At 32.4% G+C, this 16,809-nt stretch overlaps 1 protein-coding gene across 1 annotated transcript in view; it reads left to right on the top strand.

The window, feature by feature from the left end:
- The window catches only part of LOTGIDRAFT_128120 (hypothetical protein), a gene marked incomplete at both ends in the record, with an annotated part of 67,966 nt that overhangs the window by 16,834 nt on the left and 34,323 nt on the right, over window positions 1-16,809 (top strand). The window contains 2 exons of the mRNA XM_009064156.1: window positions 9,638-9,860; window positions 13,646-13,686. Coding sequence (XP_009062404.1) covers window positions 9,638-9,860; window positions 13,646-13,686 — 264 coding nt within the window. The remainder of the gene's footprint in view (window positions 1-9,637; window positions 9,861-13,645; window positions 13,687-16,809) is intronic.

The raw sequence follows: 16,809 nt of genomic DNA, 5'->3' as shown, positions 1-16,809 counted from the left end.
AGTTCTGTTCTATGTCATTCCCTTGGTTGTGGTAAAACTAAATCATCTGAAACCCCAGTGTTTATTTTCTTACTACTTGACCTAGTATTGAAGAATACTCATCTTACTCTAGGTAAATTGCATATTTTGAATTATTTGTTTATCTTGTAAATCTCTCCAGAAGTAGGTAATTTCTTATCAAATTGATGTATTCAGATGCTGAAATCTGTAGTCTCTACTTATGACCTAGGCCAGTGCTTTCTTTGATAAAACTATTCTCATGTCACTCACTAGGTTTTGTTTTTACCTTCCTATAACTATGTGTGTATTGTTGATCAGGGCATGCTTACTCTTCTAAAACTCAAATACCATTTGAAAAACTTTGAATTCAGAAGTGTAAAAGGTTATTGACGACTTTTTTCCAGCTATTTCTTAAAATTTATCTAAATACACATTGCTCACAATTTCCCTCAATTTCATTGCTCTAGAGTACCGGTATGAAAAGAAACCGGTACCAGTACCGGTACCACAGTGATTTGAGAAGTGTGTATACTATTGGCAATATTAACATCTGTTTGCCAGGTATTTCTGTATAATTGGAATATTTCCTCTGAGTTATGGTGATATTGATATTTGCAATGTAATATGATGAAGACAATATCCAACTAAGTATTTATTTCTTGTTAAAAACTGATAGTCTTGAATGTGTATAGTACAGGTGTAAGAAAACAGGTGCCAAAATTATATAATTAGTAATAGTTGTCATTTAATAATTAGTTTTAACAATGTTCTATTTTAATTATAAAGAAATACTACAAATGGTAATAACACACACAAACTTAAAGTGATACAACGTCTTAGAATGAACATAAAATTTAGATTCTCGGGATGGTAAATATGAGTATATATTCATCAGTGAACTTACCTGGTGTCATAAAGTTACAACAGAATCCCTGTAAAATCTGTAAAATTAGAAAATTCATAAAACTAAGTAATTATTGAAAAACGCTTGATCAATAGTTAATTGCAGTTTTTTTGATTTATCAGATTATATAAGGATCCTGTTATGTTATTTATGACACCAGGTATATCTACTGATCAATATATGCTCTTATCGGCCAAGTTTAAAATTCTTAAATTAAATGTTCATTCTAAGACATAGTATCACTTTAATTAGTAGAATTTTGAAAAAGGTTTTAATATTTCAAAAAAAGCCTTCAAATCACATTTAAAGGTTTTAGTTCTAAATGGCTTTGATTGTGATTAAAAGTCTTTATTGAAATATTATAGCCATTTTTAAAAATTGGACTTTTTATGTCAAGGATGAGATTCAAAATGGTTATGAACTATGTTCGTGTGTGTTATTTTTCTGTAAGAACAATAGGAAGTTTTGTATGGACACAAACTTAACAGCACATGGAAACATCAAGTTCTATATTGAAAGTTATTTACTGTTTGATATTAGTTGCACATTGTGTTATATTGTTCTGTACATTCCACTAGTACCAACTATTTCTTATATTTAACATATGTTGGTCTGATATAGCTGTGTTTCTGTATTTACCAGTCATGTCTGATAACTGGTTCAAGACTATGATTTGTGATACATTTAGAGAGCTGTCTAAGTCTTCTTGTCATGTTATAAATGGCTTGAGGCTCTACATCTTGTAATAACCACTCCCTAATTAGTATTAGATGGGACCTTCACTTTATCCAAATGAGGAGATAAATTATTATATGCTTGTTACAATCTAAATGATCTGTGTAACAGAATAAATTTAATATGCAATACACAAGTAGATATTATTAGTTGAACCACTAGAACTTAATAAAGTGAAACAGGGTAGAAATATATCATAAAGAGATGATGCTGGATGTTAACCTCTAAATCTAAATCTACCTGTATAACAGTATTAATGTTGCTTAATAATCTTATGAAATCTTCTAAAGTGAAACATGGTAGAACCTCCTATCTAACTAGGCTACCTGTGTGATCTGGGTACAGGTGTAATATGTTATATAGAAGTAGATATTGTTAGTTGAACCACTCTATTTTATTACATTAACTAATCACTCTAATTTCTCTCTAATTACTTCCACATTCTGTATGTATTTATAATACTAGTAGATTGAAATAGCTGTCTTACACTGGCTGGTCTATATTAGTATTATGTTATTTTACTGCTACGATATCTAACAGATTTGTGCACTTTTACACATTCAAAAACTTTCTAATGCAGGCTAGGCTCTATTGTATTTTTTGTCTAGTTGATGATGGTAACGATTCCAAGTACACTTTTGTTAATTAGGTTACAACAACTATCTTCCAGGACTGGTCTCTATCAATAATATTCTGATGTCATCTTGACTAAACTTGTTTGAGCTTCTACTGAAACTCTATAACTGTTGATATATTCTGATAATTTGGTTCATCTTGATTATACAGCAATCAACCAATCATAGCCCCCGATTATACCTACAGCCTTATTGTTCACAGTCTTTCTGTTGAGGACTCTGATTGGCTGTATTCTCAAGCATACACTCTGGACAATCAAATGGCTGCATTTACATACTTGATGGTACAAAAATAGTGGCTATTGTAGTCAAGGTATTAGACACTTGTATCTTGAAATTGTGAAGATTGAGTTAAGTTGAGCAATTCCAATATTAGTGATGCAGTCACAGGGGCTGTCATAAAAAAACAAAGTCATTCGAATTTGAGCAATAAATCAAGGCCCTGTGTGCTTCAAGCAATTTTGATACACTTGGAGTAAAGATCACTTCATAATCACTATAGCACAAGGTTTTTGATATTTCAATCTTGATATACCATCTTTTAATGAGTTAATTTTCTCATAGAATCAACTTATTAACTAGAATGATAATTAAGTATCTTAATATTAATTAGATGTATTGTAATATGATACAGGTTAATAACCCTATTGTTATTATTTCCTGTACAGAATCAACTAACAGTAACAGATTTCATTGACATTACATCATTGTGTTAATTAACATATAAATTAATTAGCTATCAGAACATGTTCAGTTAACAAGCTCAGTCTAAGAGTGCATGGCTTTCTCTTATCGAAACACCTGATGGTACTTCTCTTTAAAAGTGTCCACTACTCTACCACTTTTTACTCCTGACTTAGCCATTCTTTGAAGGAGATTTTTGATTGACGGAATTGTCTTGCTTCTTCGATTTTTATCTACTAATCCAAGCTGCAATCTATTGTCTACATGTCCACAAAATCAATGAGGTAGACATGAAATGAGTTCAACAGCCGACCTAGAGCATTCAAGATGATAAAATCAATGAGGTAGACATGAAATGAGTTCAATAGCCATCCTGGATCATTCAAGATGATAAAATCAATGAGGTAGACATGAAAAGAGTACAATAGCCATCCTGGATCATTCAAGATGATAAAATCAATGAGGTAGACATGAAATGAGTACAATAGCCATCCTGGATCATTCAAGATGATAAAATCAATGAGGTAGACATGAAATGAGTCCAATAGCCATCCTGGATCATTCAAGATGATAAAATCAATGAGGTAGACATGGAAAGAGTTCAATAGCCAACCTGGATCATTCAAGATGATAAAATCAATGAGGTAGACATGAAATTAGTTCAATAGCCATCCTGGATCATTCAAGATGATAAAATCAATGAGGTAGACATGAAAAGAGTTCAATAGCCAACCTGGATCATTCAAGATGATAAAATCAATGAGGTAGACATGAAATTAGTTCAATAGCCATCCTGGATCATTCAAGATGATAAAATCAATGAGGTAGACATGAAATTAGTTCAATAGCCATCCTGGATCATTCAAGATGATAAAATCAATGAGGTAGACATGAAATGAGTTCAATAGCCACCCTGGATCATTCAAGATGATAAAATCAATGAGGTAGACATGAAATGAGTCCAATAGCCATCCTGGACCATTCAAGATGATAAAATCAATGAGGTAGACATGAAATGAGTCCAATAGCCATCCTGGATCATTCAAGATGATAAAATCAATGAGGTAGACATGAAATGAGTCCAATAGCCATCCTGGACCATTCAAGATGATCAAATCAATGAGGTAGACATGAAATGAGTTCAATAGCCATCCTGGATCATTCAAGATGATAAAATCAATGAGGTAGACATGAAACGAGTTCAATAGCCAACCTGGATCATTCAAGATGATAAAATCAATGAGGTAGACATGAAATTAGTTCAATAACCATCCTGGATCATTCAAGATGATAAAATCAATGAGGTAGACATGAAATGAGTTCAATAGCCATCCTGGATCATTGAAGATGATAAAATCAATGAGGTAGACATGAAATGAGTCCAATAGCCATCCTGGATCATTCAAGATGATAAAATCAATGAGGTAGACATGAAAAGAGTTCAATAGCCATTCTGGATCATTCAAGATGATAAAATCAATGAGGTAGACATGAAAAGAGTCCAATAGCCATCCTGGATCATTCAAGATGATAAAATCAATGAGGTAGACATGAAAAGAGTCCAATAGCTATTCTGGATCATTCAAGATGATAAAGAAATTAATCATCATGGATCATGGATCATTCAAGAAATGGATGACAAAACTTGATCTTCTCACATTAAAAGAAATCATGCTCTGATGGAATAACATTTGATTTGCATTGATTGAGTACTAGAAATACATAAAATGATGAGGGAACGGTGAATCTTCCATTAAAATTATGGTTTTACTCATGAATTTCAGTTAACTTGGGACTTAAAAAAACTCACTTAAAAAACAAATCATTCTCTGTAGAAAGTATAAGATTTCTGAGATAATAGTAAAAGCAGGTTGTGAATATTTTGAGAAGTACTGTATGGTTCTCTGGATACCAATTATAAATTATGACTGGGATGATATGATTTTAAGTTAAGAGTGACATGGTTACATCAAAGAAATCGTGCTCTGTTGGCACTATAAGTACTAATACTTCAATGATTATTATAATAATCCTACTCTACTGTGATCATTGACCCAGAAGGATGGCGGAAGTCGATAATTAAATGATTATATTTAATCATCTACCTAATTTCTATAACTAATTCTTACCCCTAGGGCTTGCCTCTTTACTTATCATTGACACCCAGGGGATTTCTTATCTACTTAAAGTGGACCCCCAAGGGCCAGTCTTTGTACTTAATATTAACCCCTAAGGGGTAGTATATCTCCTGTCATGGAAAGATTAGATGCCCCATTAAATACATTTCGTGAGTTAGATGCTGGTCGTTAACCTGGAGTTCCAGGGTTCTGTTCTATAGCACAGTTGGTTAGAGCGTTAGTTCTTTACATGACGTTATTTGCTTGGTTATGTCAAGCGAATGCGAGCTGTGGGTTCAATTTTTCATCGGCATCAGAGTCTGACATGTGTGAAAGTCCGATGAAATTGAATAAGTCACCTTCACTCATAATTCCAGTCCACCCAGCTGTAAATAGGTACAGATAATCCTGGAAATATCAATACCAAGGGTTTGGCCAATGACCAGCTACTGGTAGAAAGGATCCTTAACTGTGAATCTAAATTGTAATCCTTATAAAATATAGATCTTTCCAAATTTTTTTCTTTCCATCCCCACCATAGGGCAGATTTCTCTTCTCTGTTTCCCTATCAATGATGCTGGTAGAAGGGACTGAGATTAATATAGTGTCCTGACGCTCAGATTGGACTATTATCCCTCGCCCTTGGTGCTACAGGCTGATCACATTGTAGAAATATCGTAAAACCTGGTAAACTTTACTTCATTGCATACCGCAGGACTTTGATCGTTAAATTAGAGGCTGAGCGAAGGATGAAAACCTCTCATTTTGTTAGCTCCATAGAATTTGGCAAAGAATGGCAGATTATGTGTATTGATCAATATTTGAATTATCACAGAACCTGATAAATTTTCCTCATTGCATACAGCAGGACTTTGGTTGTCCTCACAAGGTCATCAGGAGCACTGAAATTCAATTTTGTTATATTCGTTATATATTGCCCGGCACAATTTGCAGTAAAGAAAGATGAATTAACTGTAGATATGATAAATGTTGTACATGTAGTATAGTTAAATAAGACCTCAATATTGTCACGATTCAATCAATTTCTTTTAAATTCTATCAGTGAGTAAATTAGATATGAAATGTCTGGATATTAAGAGATAATACACGGACTGAGTTGGACAATTTATAACGAGAAATCTGCTAGACATAATCATTGATTTTATTAGTCTTAATAATAATACCGTTTAATATACTATTTATAGAACCCTATCAAGACAACACAGTTCATAGTCCACTGTATTCATTAGATTAAAGACAAGAGTCCAAATTTTAGGATTAACTCTTTCAACCCTAGCGACCGGATTATCAGCCACGCAATAGTGTTAGAGCAGTGGTATACTGGCCATTACCAAGTTTATGGGTCTATGGTCTATCGCTCATAGATTTCATTTTAAATGGTTAAAGATCTTGACCAAATTTTAGGATTAAGGGTGGTTGTTCCAAGATATTTCTGTCTTAGGGTAGCCTAGATTGAATTTACCATAGCAACCATAGTAATAACAATATTTAGTATTCACTGTCAACTCCATAATATTAGATTTTTATAAAGGTTGTTGACCTTGCAACTTGCCGTCTCTTGGAGCAGCCATTTATTCACTGTTTTTATTTTCGTCTTTTCTTCATTAGATTAACTTCATGAGTCCACAGTTTAGGATTAAGGATGATCGTTCCAAAATTTTTAACTTTATGTTGGTAGTCAAGATTGATTATATTATATAATATTATAACATATTAAGAACAATATTTAATACTCTGTTTTATCCGAGTTCATTGTTCACAGTCCAAAGATTTGATTTTAAATGGTTTTAGGATTAAAGGTGTTCGTTCCAAGATATTTATTTCTAGGGGTAGCCAGGATTAAATTTACTATAGCGACCACATTTATAACAACTTTTAAAATTCACTGTTTATGTATTTATAAAGGCTTTTTCTTCATTATATTAAAGGCATGAGTCCACTGTTTAGGATCGAGGGTGATCGTTTCAAGATATTTCTGTCTATGGATAGGCAAGATTGAATGTACTATAGCAATCTGATATTAATAACAATATTTAATATTGTATTTATAGAACACCATCAAGACTCTGGAAAATTCTCAGTTCATAGTTCAAAGATCCTAATAAAGTGATTATTATTATTGTAAAGACAAGAGTCCAAATTTTATTGAAATATCTGAGGTAGTCAGAGCGAGAGATTTTATTTCCGTGATGATGTTAATATAATAACAATATGTGATGTTTAATTAGACGCTTTAGCAAACTATATCGCGATTTGAAAGGAATAATCTAAGTATGAAGATTTTATCAAATTATTTCAATTAATGAATAGATTTTATCAACAAATTTTCCATTTCACACATTTAACGCTATTTCACGCTCCTTGGCGATAACTCACGCTTATTCCTAATATCTTCCAGTACTGTTATTGTTGCTATTCCTTCCAATCTTTAGGGATTAAGATTGAAAAACCATTAACGAGTCTTGCTATTCAAGTCTACAGGGAATAGCAAGCATTGATTAAGAGTGACTAGTTGCTCAAGTCTGTAAGGAATAGATGGCATTGAATAAAAGTGACTTATTATTCAATTTTTCAGGGACTAAACGGAATTGATTAAGCATGTCCTGTTGTTCAAGTCTAAAGGGAATACATGGCATTGAAAAAGCCTGTCTTGTTGTTCTAGCCTACAGGGACTAAATGGCATTGATTAAGGAGTTTTGTTGTTCTAATCTAAAGTCGATTCCAAAAGGTGTAATGAATTCAGTTTTTAATGCTCGTGCTCAAATTCAGGCATTTGAAATCTAAATGACTTTTTAAAACCCAGAACTATTGATGTTCAAGTCTTTTGAGATGAAAATGACTACCCCGAAGGTCTGCCAGTTGCAAGGACATCTAAATGAAAATGACTGGTATAATTGATGTTCATTTCTACAAGATGAACACTGGAATGAAAATGACTTGTTCTAGAATCAGCCAATTGCAAAGTTGACTAATGAAAATGGCTGCTCTAAGAGATGGAAAGTTGCAAGGTCAACAACCTTCGGCCTTTATAAAAATCTAATATTGTTGAGTAGACTAAAAGTGCTATGACCTGCCATTCAAGTCTATAGGGAATCGCAAACAATGATTGAAAGAGACATATTAATCAAGGCTATTGTTCAAGTCTTTAAACTGATTTGCTGTTGGCAACTTAACATGTATTTCACGTTTGTTACATATCGTAGTCAGATAATTGTATTGAAGAAGGATTTGTTTTTGCCAGGTTACAAATGTAATATAAGGGTAACTTTAAGTCTTACTATTTTGCACATGATCATTTCCTAATAAAATAAAATTTTGTTATTGCATCCAGGTATATGATACATCTGAAAACTACAGACAACTAATTATTGTTAAATAGATTGATTTAATTCCTTTTTTTGAGATAGGTATTCACTGACTGTAGCTAGCCCAGGGTCTCAGGGGCCAACATCTTTTAAGGGGTCATTCAGGCATCTAAATTTATCTTAGGGGCCCCCCTTAGCTACTGAGTATACATCAAAGTGGGTGTTTTATATATGTTTATTGGGCAAACTTGATTTGATATTTTTCTTATCTGGAACTTACTCTTTAAACTAGAGTAGACTACTCAGTTCCCAGTTCTCTGTTCTCTCTGGGACTGTTCCTTAAAGTACTACAAACTGTATTAAGTGCAACAATTTAAGGACATAATTTGAAAGTTGTGTATACTCTGTGTAGTCCAACATACTCTAGGACTGTAAAACAATGTAAGATATCACAGAGTACACTGTAAAACAATGTAAGATATCACAGAGTACACTGTTAAAAAAACTGTGTAGATTATCTAGTATTAAACGCTTCTATTGTCATTTCCAAATTTAAACAAATTGTGACTAAGAGATTAGAAAATGCACGTTGCTGCGTTATTTCAAGATAATTAATCTAAAGGACATGATGAGATAAAAAAATATAGTAGATTATTCAACTATGAACCTTGACATTATAACAGTTGTCAATATCCTGCTTATTTTTCTGTTGAACCCAACTTACATACTTACATTCACAAGGTTATTAACTAACTAACTTTCATTCTTTCAATTTTTTCATGCATTCATTAGCTGTTAGCATTCATTCATAAATAAATCTCCAGCCCCTTTAAATTCTCAAGGCCATCATTTCATTCATTCGTTGGCTTATCTATTAACAAATTGATTCATTCATTCATGACCAATAGTTAGAGTAAAAGTTATCAATTTTTGGCTATGAGTATATAGTAGATTTAAGCAATGGTTTTATACAAAATTGTAACATTGTAATGTAACACTACTTGTTGGAGTTTAAAGTTCGTTTTTGCAGTAAACCATTTTTGGGACTTTTACCATTGACATTACACAAATCAAGCGATCAGAAAAGCATTCAAGGATCTTTTCCTTGAGAATTGGAAAAGTTTTTCAGAACGCTTGCCTGTTATTATTACCCAAAATTTATATTTTCTGTTCTGAGAGCATTTCTTTTTTTCTTTGACAAATTTGATAATTGAATTATTTGTCTGTATTTTTTAGTTGGAGTAGCGTCAGTGAAGGAGGTGAGACAGGGAAAAACTACGGATGCATTACGGAATAAGGAAATAGCAGGAGTATATCCAGATGAATGTGCTTTTTCTATTATTTTCGGTGAAGACTTTGAGTCCATGGATTTGATCGCTAACACTGCTGACGAGGCCAATATTTGGGTGACAGGATTAACGTGTCTGATCAACGCCAATTCTAAATCCAGTTCCTGTAAGTATATCTTTGATATTTGATAAACATAAATCCACTTGCTTAATAGAAACAACAGCACATGTTTTTGAACATTTTTGAGTTTTTATTAGAAAAGACAGATCGATATTAAAAGTAAGGAATTGATGTAGATCTTCTTATTGGTAAGGGTGGAAAAAAATGCTCTATCATGTGACAAACCTTACATGAACTACTAGTGCATTCGGAGCTGAAAGTGTTCTCACATGATAAAGCATCATTTATTTCCACATATATTCCTGTATATCTGATAGACCTTTATAAACCTTTTATACACTAGCAGCCAGCCAGCCACTTTACAGGCCACGTTCTAAGGGGAGACTAGGGCTTCCGGTGAAGGGGCCGTTATGAAGTAGTTTAACATAAGATGGGTTTGACTTCCAGGGCTTCAAAATCACATATTCATAGTAAATTTCTTATTGATATTGTAACAGGTCTCTTGAGGTGAATCAATGGCGTTCACTAAACTATAAATTTTCTTAAAATTTGTTTTCAAAATATACAGAAGAAAAAGTTGGCAAAGAAATTCACAGTCTCCTGTGACATATAAACTTGTTAATTTTAAAACTCTCCTGGCCTAGCTATAAAACCATGAATTGAGAAATTTACAGCAAACTATAAATTAGTTTGAATTGATGGAAGACATCTTAAGTAGCTTCTTTCTGTGTTTTTCTGGTGATAAAGTTGTGTATAAAACACTATAGTGGAATAAGACTGGCGTCTGGCCAGTAAAATACAACAGTTCAACCAATAAATTATATATAAAACACTCTCAGTTGTATTATAATATAGTATAGATAGTCTGCATGGAATTTTGAATTCTGCAATTGAAATGCAGAAATTGAATCATAAAAGTTCATTTCATCTGGGACTTTTTGGAAATATTGAAACTTAGCAATTGATTCATATAGATCGTTTCTGCACGGTTTTAATAGAATATAAATAAAGTAATTGAAGGCACAAATTGATTATCAAAACTTCTTTCTGCTGCTTCTTCTTATTGAAGTCAAAATTCGGCAATTGAAGGCAAAAATTTTGATTCTAGACAGAATTGAAATCAGTCTGTTAAGAAAATGAAATAGAGAAATTGAAGGCAGAAATTGAAAATTGATTCTTTGTCTGCTGTGACTTTTTATTAAAGTCGCAACTTGTTTAGAAAACTTGAACTGATTATTGAAGGCACAAATTTAATATCAAAACTCTTTTATGAGAACTGTGACTTCTTATTGAAGTCAAAATCTGTTAAGAAAATGGGAATTTAGCAATGGAAAGCAGGATTTGGAACTCAAAGCATGTTTCCTTTGTGACTTCTAATTGGACAATTGGAAAATGAAAATTCAGCAGACAAAAATCAAATCTGATATCTTATTTCTGGAAACAATTGAATTCACAGTCTGTTTTGAAATTTTACATTGAGCAATTGAAGCTGAAATTGAAGAAATAAACCAAGTATTAATGATCCGAATTGCAACACGAAACCCGAAATCTGTAACAACATTGATGAAACATTGGTAGCAGCTAATGAACTGTTCACATGAGGAAGTATATCAATTATAAGTTAGTGAGTATTGCATAATGAAAAGTGGTATCAGGTGTCTAGAAGAGTAAGCATACCCTATCTGGTGCCACACAGCTTGTTTTTACTGAGACTTGCAATTGAAGTTACAGGTTGTTTGACAAATCAAAGTCAAAATTGGACAAGTGAAGCTCATTTCTTCGGCAATTATAGCAAATGAAATAAAATACTTATGAGAAATTCAAAGAATCTGTAAAATCAAAGTAATTGAAGTCTTTGCCTTCATATTTAGTCGAAGTCAGTTTTATTTACATTTTGAAGCCACAGAAATTGAAACCACAAACTCATCAGGGAATTAAATACACAGAGTAATCTTATACTAAATTGATACTTTTAAACACAGAAACTAAAGATTTCTTTACAGCTTCCTGTACACCATTCTTTTAACCAATCGTACCTTAGTCGCAGAAACTGGAATTTTTTAGGTAAACTAATCAGTGTTCACATCTCACTGTCGAAATTTGAGCCTTCTAATCCATGAGTTGTCTTTTCTTGAGACACTGCCTTAGATAGAAAATATATTCCTATTTGAGAATTTTTTCAAGGAATTATTTGTAAAGATATAATCAAGACTCATATCAACCCCCAAAAATGGTTGCATCTGTCTCTTTAATATCTCATCAAGGACAAAGTTCATTGAGAAGTTTCTAGACTTCATTGAAGTCTGTGCCTTCATATTTAATGAAATTCTCTTATTGACAATTTAAAGCCACAGAAATTTAATAAAACAAACTTGAGTGAATAAAATAGTAAATTGATGTAAACCTGGCTAGTTTCAAATTACCAGTTTAAAGTGTCAGATACTTTAATAATTAAAAATTAGATATTCCTGGTAAATTGTTTAAAGGCACAGGTTCGCCATCCATTTGACCAATGGTACCTTACTTCCAGAAACGTGAATTTAGCTAAGTCAATCAGTAAAAGTGTTCACAACTCACCGTCGATATTTGGATCCATGTGTGTCTAGAATTATCCGCATTAGAAAGTTAAAATGTCGTCTCATCTTTTCTGGAAACTCTGCCATAAGCTTGCAGAAAGTGAAATTCCTAGTTTAAAGTATTTTTGAAGAAATTATGCGATTACGTTAAATTTCTAGTATTTCTTAAGATTATTAACATATATTCAATACCCAAATCAATCACCAACGAATGGCGATTCCGTCCCTTTAAGATTGTAGAAAAGTTTCTAACACGATTTGGGATGATCAGAAGGTAGTTAAATTGCTTGTAGATCTTCATTAAGGAAAAAAGGTGGAGGAAAATTCTATAAAAGTTATTATTGATTACATTTTCAATGTATCAAGTTTTTAAGTATTAACAATTTTCAAGTCATTTGTTTGGTCTATTAAAAAAATTGAATTTAAATTTAGCTCTGATTACTTTCTTACTAATTTTAGTCCAATTGACATAGACCAAACTTTCGTGATGTTTCTATTCATTAGCTTTTATTTTTAATGTAGCCACTTTCGTCAAATTAACCTTTTGAATTAACGTCTGCTTTAACCAATCAATTATCTACCCTCTCCATCACTGGTATTTTGTGACACTGTGTTTATCAGGTTAGGTCAAAAGGTCAATTTGAGGGCTGTTGTTAGACCCTAATTGAAGTGATTATGTTACAAATAAAAGCTTTTAAAAATGGAACTTGGTCTAATTTTTATAAGACTGATTATTTTATTGAAATCTTTATGTTAACACCTTAGTTAAGAGTTTGTAAAACATGCTGACATGTAAGTTTATTCTTCCTACTAGAACAATGTCAATATTAGGTATAGTATGTGCCAGCTTCAAATACCAATTGTCAAGCAATCACATTGACCAGTATTTAAGATGATCACATTTGAATAAGATTGCAGACTACATATAACAAATTAAAGACAGTGTATAGAGGTTTTATAATAATTTTATGTGTATCGGGGACACTGATAGCATCAATTTGCATCATTCCAATTTTCAATCAGATGTCTGTGGTCCCTTCAATTCCATTATGACGTCACTAATCACAGAGTTCTTTTTGTGAGAAAGCACATTTCACGATAAGTGACATCATCAAACGCCCAGTTTAAATGAAATTGCATGAACCACCAGCCTCTGATTGAAAATTAGAATGTTACAAATTGATGTTATCAGTGTCCCCCAGGCACATAAAAAATTTAGAAAACCTGTTTACAATCACTTTGATAATTGAGAGTATAGCTTGGGATCAGCAACAAGTTCATCTTACATCTTCTTACAAAGTACCATAACTGTCAGAAAGGAAAGAAGAAGACTGAAAAACGAAGCAGTTTAAACATGAAATGGGAGCACCTGAAGGTGTAATGTTTCTTTTAACTGAACATAAATGGTAATATAACAGAACTGGGGATTTGACTTGAGTAAACTAGGAACCTTTAACTTGGAAGAGTACCATTAGTTCCTAGTTCTATAGGTCTTGGCATAATTCTTGAATTTCTCAAAGTCTCAAAGAGACTAATCTAGCCATAATACTTGCTTCCCACACATGTACCTCCAAGGATGACAACGGTACAGATAAGACACAATAGACGCGGTAGTTTTTGTTTTTTTAAAGTGTGAAGCCATTTAGATTGTCAAGAATGATATTAAGTGACTTTGTTAGGGTTAGGTAGGGATGGCTATATATTTTTTTGATGCCCATTTTTGTACCTTCCCTGTGGGAATAGCCACAGCCTTCATTTAAATAGTAAATAGTAATATATATATTGCCTGATCTATGATGAATAGAATAGAGAATTAATAACAATGCGAGGGAGTCTCCTGTCTCATGATTAATAATATTATTCAAGGTAATTTCGTATGTCGTCTTGTTTTTTTGTTCTGATGAAATCGACCTGTCAGAATTAAACGCCAGATTTAGCATTGTTTTATCATTCAGATTTATTCTGTCCCTGAAAGACCATATCATATCAGACTTCATTTTCTAAATCTGATTCAAATGGAGATTTTATTTAGAAGATCTAAGTAATCCTTTATGGCGCACTGGGGGCTCAATGAGTTAGACGTTAGGTCCATTTTTCAATCCTGGCATGGGTTTAGGATAACATCTTCGCATTTTCAACCTTGTTTTCCCCTGTCTGTGTTGTAGCTAAGAGTACCTGACAAGGCAAAAAGCATGTAGTGATGAGACGATACACCCAGGTCCTGTGTGTGCTACAGGCTGTGCACGTTAAAGATCCCTCGACAGTTTGAATCAAAAAAGAGCAGGCTAATGTCGATGTCCTGGCAAAATTTCCCTCATCACACCCTGCGTGACGTTGCCCGTCTGCCCACATGGTGCAGAAAAGCCGGACATAAAACATTTTATTAAAAATGAAAAAAAAACCATCAGACTACTCTTTTTAATTTCTTTATATTTCTATTTGATAGATCAATGAATAAAGGAATATTCAAATTGTCTGGTTGACCCTAGACTAGATTATCAAGTCTAACAATGGTTTTAATAATTCATGATATTACTCCTTGGGTTAAACAGTTTTTATCATTTGATATTTTTTAATCAGACGATATCAGGTCATCTTGACAAAACTTTGACAAAGATTGTAGATTGGTTGATGTCTCGAGATAAAATTTTCCACATTGCACATTTTGCATGGTGTAGCCAAAATCGTGATTTTACTCTGCAGATTAAACTGTTCTTATCGTTTGGTATGCTTTAATCAGTCAATATCAGTTCACCCTGATAAAAACTTCTATTGTGTCAAGGCAAAATTTACACTGCATGGTTTTGCCCCAGTACATCCTAGGCCAGATTTGATTAAAATGTTGAATTATTTAATATTTTTTAATCAGAGTTCCTAGGTCATCCTGACAAAACCTTGTAAACATAAATCATTTCAAGGCAAAAATTACCCAGTTGTACACTGCATGGTGAATCCAATCCTAACCCATTTGGGTTAAACTGTGTTATCATTTAATATTTTTTAATCAGACTTAGATCATCCCAACAAAACCTCAGACTGTTCTGATTATACTTTATCAAGTAACTATTATACCAAAGTAAAACTTCCGCAGACGAGAGGAACTAGCTGAACTGCTTGCTGCAGGAGGTTAGAAGCTAAGATGTTTCCCTGGTCTGCGCCCAATAATTAGTAAGATTTGAAACCAGTGATTGTTGTTCTATAAAGCTGTGCCTATATATTGTGCTTACAATTGCTAAATGCCATTTAAAGACTTTAAAACTAATATAGTACAGGCATTGGCAGTACAGACATTTATTGATTTTTAAAGCCATGCCAAACTTGAGATTATAGACATATGATGTACCTTGGAAATTGCTCTGGTTGCTGTTCTATACCAGAGTTCAATATAGATTAAAAAATTTGATTAGCAATTCAACACACCCAATTTCAGTTTTGACTAATCAAGTTAGATTCACATTGAAATTCAGTAGCAATTTAAAATGTTCCAGTAGAAGACTGATTTTATCAATGATGTTAGTTCCTTAAGGTTATAGAAACCATTTGACGAAAATTTCTAGATTTAGCAGACAGTTCTTTTGAAATATATACAATGTTATTTGATTTGCAGATCGTCGTAAAAATTTACTAATCATTGGAAACATAGGCATTGCAAACTGTGATGCGATACTGTTCAAATTAACCCTGAACAGTTTCTAGCTGTGGTTGCACGGATTGAAAATTAAATTGTAAAGGGACAGGTGCGCCATTGTTTTTGACCAATCCTACTCAAGTCTCAGAAACGGGATTTTTTTAGCTAATGGACCCGTCATTTTAAGTGCTCTGTGATATATAGAAAAGACATATATAGAAATTTTGTATAAAATTCCTTTTTAAAGATATTTTTGATGGAATTATGCAATTTTCGTTAATTTCCAGTACTTCTGAGGACTATTTAAATATATTCAAGACTAAAATCAACCCTCCAAAATGGCGCATCTGTCCCTTTAAAAGCAAGTCATAGTCTTAATTTAAATCATATGATATAACTTAAAGTTTGTTCTGTTTTATTTTTCAGCGCCGAATGCAATAGAAGAAATGCAGAGAATGAGAGATGCATATCCTTTACAATATTTATACTATACAATATTTATACTTTACAATATTTATACTTTACAATATTTATACTTTACAATATTTATACTTTACAATATTTATACTTTACAATATTTCTACTTTACAATATTTCTACTTTACAATATTTATACTTTACAATATTTATACTTTACAATATTTATACTATACAATATTTATACATTACAATATTTATACTTTACAATATTTATACTTTACAATATTTATACTTTACAATATTTATACTTTACAATATTTATACTTTACAATATTTATACTTTACAATATTTATACTATACAATATTTATACTT

The sequence above is a fragment of the Lottia gigantea genome, assembly GCF_000327385.1.
Source record: "Lottia gigantea unplaced genomic scaffold LOTGIsca_60, whole genome shotgun sequence".
In the NCBI taxonomy this organism is placed as follows: Eukaryota; Metazoa; Mollusca; class Gastropoda; family Lottiidae; genus Lottia; species Lottia gigantea.
The sequence above is the reverse complement of the archived record's forward strand: the minus strand, read 5'-3'. Positions and strand labels throughout refer to the sequence as shown.